At 45.0% G+C, this 11,185-nt stretch overlaps 1 protein-coding gene across 1 annotated transcript in view; it reads right to left on the bottom strand.

The window, feature by feature from the left end:
- The window catches only part of STK32C (serine/threonine kinase 32C), a 272,100-nt gene continuing 260,915 nt past the window's right edge, over positions 1 to 11,185 (bottom strand). The window contains exons 10-12 of the mRNA XM_066598847.1: positions 10,683 to 10,814; positions 7,388 to 7,452; positions 1 to 839 (exon numbers count right to left, since the gene is read on the bottom strand). Of these exons, the coding sequence (XP_066454944.1) occupies positions 686 to 839; positions 7,388 to 7,452; positions 10,683 to 10,814 (351 nt within the window). The 3' untranslated portion in view covers positions 1 to 685. The remainder of the gene's footprint in view (positions 840 to 7,387; positions 7,453 to 10,682; positions 10,815 to 11,185) is intronic.

Here is an 11,185-nt window from a genome sequence, read left to right as displayed (position 1 = left end):
TAGTTTAATAATGTCTCCCCAGAATATATAAGCCAAGGAAAAAAAAAAAAAAAGGTAGGGACGAATGAATGTAGTGTATGAAACACCCGCTGTCTATACATGGCCTCCAGGGAGGGTCAGTAGGATCAAGCGGAGGGTATATTACCTGCTTGTATAAATGTATCCTTACATGGGTAGGTAGATGCAAACCTGCCATCATTATTCTCCAGAGAAGGGAATGCTTTACAATGATCAGCAACCATATTTCCCAGGTCTTGCCTACTCCTTTCTGAATGTTTGCACCAGATAATAACTGGTGACCCCTTGCCAGATACATCATATGGCGGTACATGTCGTATTACACTGCTGCATTCTCTCCCACAAGATGCACCGATGCAGTGACTAGAAAAAGCACAAACATCCAGCATGAACTGTATTAAAAAGGCATCTTTAGTTATAGTGTAACCAGATCGGAGTCGCTGAGAACCTCCGTCCTCTTCCCATGATATCCCTGTAAAAATCACGACTGATGTATAGAAAGGAATCGCATTGAAACAGCTAAGTGCACCTTGTATTTGGATCGTTTTGTGCAGCGAGGTTTCACTGCTCAGTGGATTTCCGTTTCATTAAGTCTTCATTTATGCAACCTGAGAATGACATCCATGACCTCTGAAGCTTGAGGATCATGTTCCCAGGAGCTGGAGAACTAGTTGATGCTGCCGGTAGAAGAGCAAACAGACACGCACATGCTAAGGGTGGAATTTTCTGCTTCATTTTCTGCATCCGCTTCAGCTGGTGCCTCTGCCTCGTCTATTGACTCCTGGCCCAGGCGAGTTCCCATTTCCGGTGTCTTCTTTAGCCTGAAAAAAAAAATGTTCATTTTCAGTGGTCTATGTTAAGAAATATGAAAAAGTCACAACATAAGAAAGAGGAGAAGGAAGATGCTGGACGATAGGAAAACCTCAACGTCTCAGGTATTGCCTTATATGGGGTGTAGTAAAAAAAAAGTCTCATCCGGCACTATATCTCATTGCTGGTGTCCTATAGCAGAAATAATGGGAGAGTACTTGAATAGGATGGCATTGATGCGCTACATGATGGTATGGCGCATGGGCCTCTGGGGGCCTCGGAACGTGGATATACATTTGGTGTTGTAGCCCCTGTAAAAAAAAAGAGAGAGAGAATAAAACTCAAATGCAAAGTTGAAGAGTAGCATGTGAGAAGCAGAAATCCGCTTTCCACGTCCCGTGGGACCGCGGCTATGACTGAAGTAAGGAAAGCGTACTCTATTACGATACATGCGTGGAGCCATCGTTGGACCGGTGTTCATTCCAGGGACGTAAAGTGGATCGGTACCTGAATCTACTGCAGACAACGGTGGATGACTTCCTGGCTGATCTGCCCCATCGAGGAGGACACCTCAAGTACACTGATTTTACTTCAGTCATAGTAGTGGTCCCACGAGACTCAACCCTTTCCAATCCAATTTGTATCCTGGTTTTCCTAGGGGGCTTACTCTTTTTCTGCTGTTATACAACGTCGCTATCTGCTGGCTAAAGCCAGTACTGCATGAAGTGACACGTTGGATAGGCTCCGACAGCAGAGAGGCAGGCAATATACAGTAAGAGAACCCCAACGGACATCTTCCAACATCGGAGCTGTACAGCCTTAAATCATAATATCTTAAGACGTCAGACAGTGGATTGGAAAGGGTTAAATAGACGCAGATGTCAGTTTTCTGCTTCTCACATGCTGCTCTTCAACTTTGCAATTAGGTTTTACACGCTCTCCTACAGGGGCCACAACACAAAATTGAAATCCATGTTCCTGGGTCCCTAGGGGCCCATGCGCCATATCGTAGTGTAGTACATCTATGCATTACTATTCAAGTAGTTATTGTGTTTTTCAGTATACAACACCAGTATTGAGATACAGCGCTGGATCATATTTTTATTTACTACCCCATGTATTACTTAAATTCCTAGATTCTGCAGCTTTTGGCCTTGGCTTTAAGAGGAAGATTCACTTCAGTTACCAATTTTTGTTCGTTGGTCCAATACATCTACACTGAACTGAAGTAACTTGGAATTTGCCTTAACTAAAAATCTCCTTTTGTGCCTACAGTTCCTATGCAGAAATATGTGTCTCCATGGTAACAGACTACAAACTGCAGTCACAACTCCTTTCACCTGTCTCCCACTTCCTGCTAACACACATTGAATGGCCATTTTATTAAGGACACTGAACTAGTAGCACGTTGGTCCTCCATTGGCCTTCAGAACTGCAGCGCGTCATTGTGACATCCTTCAACAGATATCAGAGGAGCCAGCAGGTGCTAGGCTGCATGTCCACAGGCGTAAATCCGCCGGCGATAAATCGCCGGTGGATCATGTTGTGTGAAGCGCAGCCGCAGCATCCACGAGCAGAAGATCGTAGCGATTCTTTGCCCGTGGAATCTAAATTGCGGCATGCTGCGATTCTTCGCAGTGAGCCTATCTGTTAGATAGGCTCACCGATGAGACCTGTCAGCTCCCCCCTTGACCCCCACGGCGGAATATTGCTGGTGATATTCCGCAATGGCCATAGACAGGGGGCCTTAAGAAAACATTCCCGACACCATTACTCCACCTCCACCAATCAGAACTGCTGACATCTGAAAGGAAGGATTCGTGGATTCATGCTGCTTGTACCAAATTCTGACCAAATTCTGCACAGTGCAATAGAAATCTGGATCCATCTGACCAGGTGATGGTTTACTACTGCTCAGTTTTCCACTTTTTGAACTCTATTATTGGTTGGAGTCTTGACTTTGTTTCTCTTGACCAAAAATGTTCTGGTCCTTAAAGGGTTAAACATGCAACAAATGTATCAAGTGTTGCACAAAGTTGATACATTCGTCACATCTTTAAATTCATGTTGAGCTATGGAGGTACTTTGTACACCGCCAAACTACTGGCGAGAGACTGCAACAAACTAATATCTGTCTAACGACCTCGCTCCACGCAAACCCCGCCCCCTTTTCTAGAAAGTTTTGAAAAGTTCAGTGAGAGGCGGAATGTCTCTTCTTTTTGGTGCAATTCAATAGTAAATTTGTTTAAACGGATTTGCACCAACAGGAGGTAGAATGTTCTATCATAGCAGCAGTAGGAAATGTGCGCCATTGACTTCACTTCACATCGTTCACCACATTATACCAAGTTACCACACTTTCTGGAAGCAATGGAGCAGATTTACTATTGGAAAAATGCCAGTTTTCTGGCGCAAATTGCGCAAGAAAGTTGACTTACATGGTTTGCATGTAATGTATCGTGTGCTTTTCTACGCTTTCTGACGCTTGTCAGAAAAGGGGGCCACTGGCGTAACTATAGAGGATGCAGGGGATGCGGTTGCACCCAGGCCCAGGAGGCTTAGGGAGCCCATAAGACCTCTCTTCTCCATATAGGGAGCCCAGTGCTATGAATAAAGCATTATAGTTGGGGGCCCTGTTACAGGTTTTGCATTGGGGCCCGGGAGCTTCAAGTTACGCCTCTAAAGGGGGGCGCTGCTTTGTGGAAAAAAAGGGGCATGCACAACCAATAGGTGCTATGAAGTTAAACTGGACCGTCTAAAGATTCTACATATTTCTCATCTAGCAGAGTCAGGCTTTATTCACATGAACGTATATTAGCCGCCATTTTCACGGCCAGCTGATGTATACGCTACCAGGTAATGCATTGGATTCCAATGCATCAGATCAGATGGGTGATTTTCCGCTGCGTAAAAGCGCCCAGTCGGCCAAGATAACGCATACGGAGCTCATTTCAGCCAGGCACTTTTATGTCGCCGGTGGCTTCTACAGACTCTTATGGGAGCCTATGGTAGCTGACGGAGAAGGGAGGTGGGAGGGAGTTTAGCAGCGTGTCTGCTAAATTCCCTCCCCCTTCCCTCTTCCTCTCCGCCCCTTGCCGGCTGTTTGCAATGGGAGGAGACAAGGTGGGGTTGGGAGCCAGTGTGCTAAGCTCCCGCCCCCTCTTCTCCTACTTGTCGGCTGCCAGCAATGTGAGGGGGCGGAAGCTTAGCACATTGGCTCCCGTCTCACCCTTTCCCCTTGCCGAGAACCGTCAAGGGGGCGGAAAGAGGAAGGCAGTCTTAGGGTGTTGTCTCTCATGATTGAACAATTACACTTTTTTTGTTCTACTTAGCCCTATTAATAAAGTTAACACTTTACTGGTCCCTCACAAAGAGAACAATAGTGACCTCACACAGAGTGGATGTCTTTTGTTCTCTTTTTAACCATCATCGCTAACTAATTTCGACACTCAGATCCCGGTAGCCTTATTGCCGATTCTAAAATTAAAGGGGTACTCCACAGGGGACTTACAACAAAACAGTTTTTTCCTGTTTTGCAGCTTCTCTGATGGAAATGCAACACAGAAATAAAATATGGTGATGTGAATGAGCCCAAGTTCTATTCTCCTGCTCAAAAAAATGGAACAGAGGGAAGGGATTCAGATGGGAAGCCCTAATGCAGATGTGAACGAGTCCTAATACAATCTGTCCCACTGTCTGTGTAACTGATGTATTATATCATACAGTCTGGCATATGCCATGGCTGCAGGGAAGCAGGTTTGCAATATAACAACTTAATTACTGCAGCAAGCCTGTATTACACTGATATTGTCATTAACATGTCAGGCCGACAGGGCCAGAAATACTGATTAAATTACCAGGAACCATTATTGTATTACCAGGCCATTATAAAAGGGAAAGTAGCAGGCAGCACCGGAAACTCATCGCCTGCATGCAGAAAGATGGTTGCTAAAAGCCATTGTTATCCCCGAGCTGGAAAATGAGAAACATTAGCGCAGAAGCAGGGAGAACATACTGCAGATGGCTCCGATTATTGCACTATATTGCCAGAATGAATGGCTTCTGGTCCGATCCTTTACAAGGCGAATATTATTACTATTGCTTTTATTTGAAGAACAAAGGTCATCCAACATCACCCACATCATAATGTACCGTCCATCCAAGAGGGGATATCTGTCCTTTAACATCATTTTATTTTTACTTTGAGTTGATTCATTTCTTTATTAGCCTCCAGGGGGAGCTAAGAAACTTATTGCATACTACTTTACTATACAGTTCCATATATATGCAGTATGCAGTAAACTCCTGAGCTCCCCCTTGAGGTTGCTGTAGGCAGTCAGAATGTTGTCATTCAGCTGCAGTCACATGTCATATGCTTTTTGAAGGGGGTAGGCAACTAAAAGACATTTTCAGGATCAGCTGATATAGTAACTGAGAAGTATTAGTTTTCCCCCAAACAGAAGTACATGGAAATTGAAATATCCATCTATGAAATGCAAGAATGAGGCGGGTTTTGGCCATCTTTGTAGTGTCTGTCTGCTATAACTACATGGGGGTCCTCATTATTTAGATTTATATTCTACAACAGAGCTACAGCACATATCTCACTAACATCACAGGAAGGATTACACTGTAACATAGTAACATAGTTTGTAAGGCTGAATGAAGACAAAGTCCATCTAGTCCAGCCTGTCTAGCCTCCTGTTTTGTTGATCCAGAGGAAGGCAGAAAAACCCAAGAGCAGAAGCCAATTAGCCCTTTTGGGGAAAAAAAATCCTTCCCGACTCCCTAATGGCAATCAGACTGTTCCCTGGATCAACCCCTAATAGTTCCTACCTGTCTGTATACCCGGATTAACAATTAACCTAATATTTATATCCTGTAATATCCTTCCTCTCTAGAAAGACATCAAGTCCCCTTTTAAACTCCTCTATGGATTTTGCCATCACCACTTCCTCAGGCAGAGAGTTCCACAGTCTAACTGCTCTAACAGTAAAGAATCCCTTTCTATGTTGGTGATGAAACCTGCTTTCCTCTAATCGTAGCGGATGTCCTCTTGTTACCGTCATGGTCCTGGGTGTAAACAGATCCTGGGAGAGATCCTTGTATTGTCCCCTCATGTACTTATACATGGTTATTTGGTCGCCTCTTAACCTTCTTTTTTCTAGAGTAAATAATCCCAATTTGGACAGCCTCTCTGGGTATTCCAGTCCCGTCATTCCATGTATTAGTTTAGTTGCCCTTCTTTGCACCCCTTCAAGCACTGTGACATCTTTCCTGAGCACCGGTGTCCAGAACTGTACACAGTATTCCATGTGAGGCCTGACAAGTGCCTTATATAGTGGGAGGATAATGTTCTCGTCCCTCGGCCCTATACCTCTTTTAATGCATCCCAAAACTTTATTTGCCTTTGCAGCAGCTGATTGGCATTGGTTACACCAGTTTAGTCTATAGTCCACAAGTACCCCCAGGTCTTTTTCCATATCACTTTTCCCTAGCTGAGGGGTGACACATATATATAGGCAAATAAGGAAGATGGAGCAATACCTCTGCAGCAGCACTTATTGGATGGCAGCACTCCTGCCATCTAAAAGGTGGCGCTGCAGAGATATTGTTCCATCTTCCTTATTTGCATATATTTCCCAGAGAAGCATGAAGGGCCTTGTAAATCTCCTCACTTACCTTCGAGGTTCTCTCCTTAAGGAATGGTGATGCCCATCCCGACTCACATATATATATATATATAGATAACACAGGATCCACCATTCACAATAGGTGATCAGCTAGGACTATCTACTCCTACCCCTTAAAAATGACCTCTGCACAGGTCACAAAGCATACCTAGTCTCCCCTCCTGTTCATTGTGTGATGGCCCATGAGGCTGCTGTATAACATAGCTCTATATTCTGTTAAGGCAGCTCGGAAAGCTGGCCACCCCCATAGTCATGTACAGAGAATAGTCTAGAAAATTCTACAATCAGAAAATTAAAAAAAAACTATTAGAAAAATGGAAAATGTTTCACTATCTGCTTTCAATTAATAGAAAAAAACAATTGGTGATAAATTCCCCTTAAACTATGTGCATTTGCCTATTATCACTATCACGTTGAGTCACCCCTAATGTGAATATTGCAGGACATTCAACAACACTAGGTTCCTGCTGTTGTTCACTAGAATCTGGCAATGATCCTTATATAGTTTATTTCATTACAGGGTCACACTATGTTGGCCCCGGCAGCGCATTTAAACTATTGATAGCCTATCCACCGTTTTCTCTTCAGTGGCCAAGATTGGTATTGCAGGAAATGTTCCTTTTAATGGGAACTGAGTAATACCAAGCCTGGCCAGTGCAGTAAGAACGGAGCTGTCTGCTTCCTGCAGAAATCAGCTCAGTACATGAGAGCACCAGCTAAGCAAATAGCTGATCAGTGGCGGTTCCGAGTGAAGAACCCCTGCTAATATACTATTGATAATGTGTCCTAAGGATAGGACATCAATATTTACAACTGGACAACCCTTTAAATGGAAGTAGCATAAAAAATAGTGCTATCATACTTACTTTTCACGGTTGAAAATGACGAATTCTTGTTGGAGTGCATCCAGGCACTCCTGCAGGTAATCATCCTGTGGAAGGAAAGTCATAAACAATTCCAGAAACAACTAAAGTGACTTAATACATTGTTTTGTGCAGATTTCCGGTAATACGCATATCAGAATTGTAAAAACTTATTTGCATATTTCCATCCATAGTATGGCCACAAGATCCCAACACCTCTCCCTGCCAGGGTGACCTAGGATCAGTCCAGGAGAACCATGGGAGGCGAAGGGCGGCGGACCCGATTCATGCGGCAGGGGTAGGTTGCTATATCTATAGGAAGAACCATTAAAAAGCTGCTGATAGTAAGTTGCCCTATAACATCTCTGCAGCGGCACTCCTCACCCGAAGATTAGGATGCAAGTTAAAGTCCTAACTTTGCACCACAGTCCTGACCGCAACCGGCGTGCAGGTCAACACATTTCGGTAGAGAAACAAGCTCCCATGGTAAAAGATGATGGATTCATTCTGTATGGATGAAGGTCCGCCGCTCGGGATCCCTGTCCATCAGGTGATCGTCCAATACAGCGGACATAGGAAGCCACAACTTCACTCCCCTTGAAATCAGTGGGAGCGCCGCGCTGCTCTTCCACTTCCTGCCCAGGATATGATGTCAGTAACCAGAGCAGGAAGTGGAAGAGCAGCGCGGCGCTCCCACTGATTTCAAGGAGAGTGAAGCCGGCACTCCCACTTCCTCCCCGGTCCACTTCTGATGATGTCTAGCCTGCTGTACTGGACAGCGTGCCAGGTGATGGGCTAATGGACGGGGATTCTGAGCAAAGGGTTCCTGTCTGATGGGCTCCTGTCTATTAACTACTGATGACCTGCCCAGAGGATAGGCTGAAAAAAGGGCAGAAAACCACTTTAACCTTTTGCAATCCAATTTTGGATTTAGGGTTTCCTAGGGGGCTCTCTCTTTCTGCCATTATACAATGGCGCCATCTGCTGGCTAGAGCCAGTGCTCTGGTATAGGACATGCTGGAGAGGCCCCCGACAACAGAGCGGCCAGTAATCTACAGTAAGAATACCCTGCCGGACGTCTTCCGACATCAGAGCTGTACAGCCTTCAAACAGAATGTCTTCAGACATCAGACAGTGGATTGGAAAGGGTTAAAGAAGTTGTCCAAAACCCATAATTGGTGAACTGTGCAGGCATAGACATTCTTCCCAGACACCTATGCATGCACAGCTTATCACCAGGGATGTAGCTGCTTACATACACTATATACACTCTAAGGCTCATGGATTATATACGTGAGGTTAGCGGAAGTTTGGAAAATCTGACAGTTCGGGCAGATTGGCAGAAAGCAGGACTTATTTCTAAGAGTAAGCACATGATAAAACTCTTAGTGGGAACTTTTAAAAGTTGACTAAATACCAGCCATGGGTTTTAGACACCCCTTTAAAGAAACTGTCCAGAATTAGAAAAATATGGAGGTTTTCTTCCAAAACCAGCACCACAACTGTCCGCAGGTTGTGTCAGGTATTGCAGCTTAACTTGTTTCAAGTAAATACAGGTAAGCTGCAATACCAGACATAACCTTAGGAAAGTGGGGTGCTGTTTTTGGAAGAAAGTAACTATGTTTGTCTAATCCTGTACAACCTCTTATAAACGGTTATTCCCAAAATATGAAGTTATCCCGTATCTTGTGGATAGGGAATATCTTTATGGTCAGTGGGGTATCACTGCTGAAACCCCCACCCCTCCATAGAACATGGGTGCCATGTCTCCCTCTTCTTGTCACTTGGAGAGATACTTCTACTGACCACTGACCCATAAAAATGTCAAAAATGAAAAAATATGTATGTAGACAAAATATACTATGAACTTTAAGGGTACTTTCAAACATACCGGAACTTTCTGCATGTCTAATATGTGGATTTTGGTGCTGAATTGAAAATGACTGAATTCTGAGGGCAATACGGTGTCAAATCCACATTTAGACAGGCAGATTTTGGTGCGGATTTCCACGGCCACAAATTTCATTGCAAATTTTGGTGCCTGTGAAAGCATCCTAAAGTGACATCTGCCTGCGGGGCTGTGGATGGAACAAAAAGGCCATGAAAAAGTGTTAAAACAGCAGTCTCAGGGTGGATTCAGACGACCGTATATCGGCTCGGTTTTCATGCCGAGCCGATATACGGTGTCCTCATCTACAGGGGGGGGGAGGATGGAAGAGCCAGGAGCAGGAACTGAGTTCCCGCCTCCTCTCCACCCCCTCTCCGCCCCTCTGCACTATTTGCAATGAAAAGAGGTGGAACGGGGGTGGGGCTAAATGGTGCAGAATTAGCCCCGCCCCCATCCCGCCTCTCCCCATTGCAAATAGTGCAAAGGGGCGGAGAGGAGGCAGAGAGGGGCAGGAGCTCAGAGCACTGCTCCTGGCTCTTCCATCCTCCCCCCCCCCTGCAGATGAGAACACCGTATATCGGCTGGGCGTGAAAACTGAGCCGATATACGTTCGTCTGAATCCAGCCTCAGGGCTCCTTTGCACGAGCGTATTTGCGCACACAAAATTTGTGCATGCAATACACAGAGAATAGAACCTGTTGGGATCGTTCTCATTTCCCGATTTTGTGTGCATTTCTCACACGAGCAAAAAAATAGCACCTGCTCTATTTTCCTGTGCGTTTGCACAGCAAAGGTTCCATGGAAGTCTATGGGAGGTGTGCAAATGCTCGCAAATGCGCAATTCTGCTGAGGCAAGAACACATTTGCGCCTGATTAGACTAAATAGCTATTTAAATCAGAACATATTTGTCTGCCGTGTACAAATTAACATGCCCTGCGTGCGCAAAAAGTGCACTACAATGCGCTGATGCGCGCGCAAATCAACCTAGTTCATAGCGCAAATACGTTGTGCTGAAGCATGCACATTTGCGCACGGCTCAGCGCTGCGTTTTTGCACTCATATCAGCGTGTTTTACTGTCATTTTTCCGCTTACAAGGTATGTTCTTTTGCGCGTTGCAAACAAGACGCACCACTTCAAATGGCTAACTAGTTCCAGATGCGTTCGTTTTCCAGCGGATTTACATAGCATATCACGCATCTCCTAGCGTATTATGTGCATATTTGCACACCCCTCATTGACTTCTATGGGGACCCTTGGTGCGGAAATGTGCAGAAAAGAAGAGCGTGCCGCGGTTGTTGTGTTTTTGCGCAACCAGAATACGGGTGCAAAATACAGAAATGTGAAGGAACCCATTGAAAGAAATACGAAGGGGCCCTAAATAATGCAGCTAAGTCTGAGGAGCTCTTACGGATTGGGAGCTGTCTTTGCTGTTATCCCTGGACTTGTTCTTGGCCAGCCTCTTCTTCTTTTTATGGAGGGGTCTTGATTCTAAGATCATCTCTTCAAGCTCAAATGTAGGATCACAATGTAACCGGCCTTTCTGTAGAGAAGAAAATACTATTGATAGGAGCATAAAGACTAGAAGGACAGGGGTTATACATGACCTTATGAGGAGGGTGGGTTTATGGGGATTTCTGACAATAGACTCTTATGACCTGTCGATCAAGTAGGTTGCAAGAGGCGTATTTGTGGGGTCCCGGCTGCAGGGATGCCCGCTGTCATGAATGAGCAGATGCATGTAGAGTAACCTTTTCTCTGCAATCAAAGGGAGTTAAAGTCAGAGCCCTTCAAGAATGTTGTTCTGCTGAATGTGAAACCATGGCCGGCCTTAGCTACAAGTAACCTGTGCAGTCACACAAGGCGCTGGCCGCTAGACTGTAGAGGGGGCACAGGCAGATGTCCGCTAGGCAT

This window comes from Eleutherodactylus coqui, chromosome 4 (assembly GCF_035609145.1).
Source record: "Eleutherodactylus coqui strain aEleCoq1 chromosome 4, aEleCoq1.hap1, whole genome shotgun sequence".
Classification (NCBI taxonomy): Eukaryota; Metazoa; Chordata; class Amphibia; order Anura; family Eleutherodactylidae; genus Eleutherodactylus; species Eleutherodactylus coqui.
This window is presented reverse-complemented; position numbering and strand designations above follow the sequence as displayed.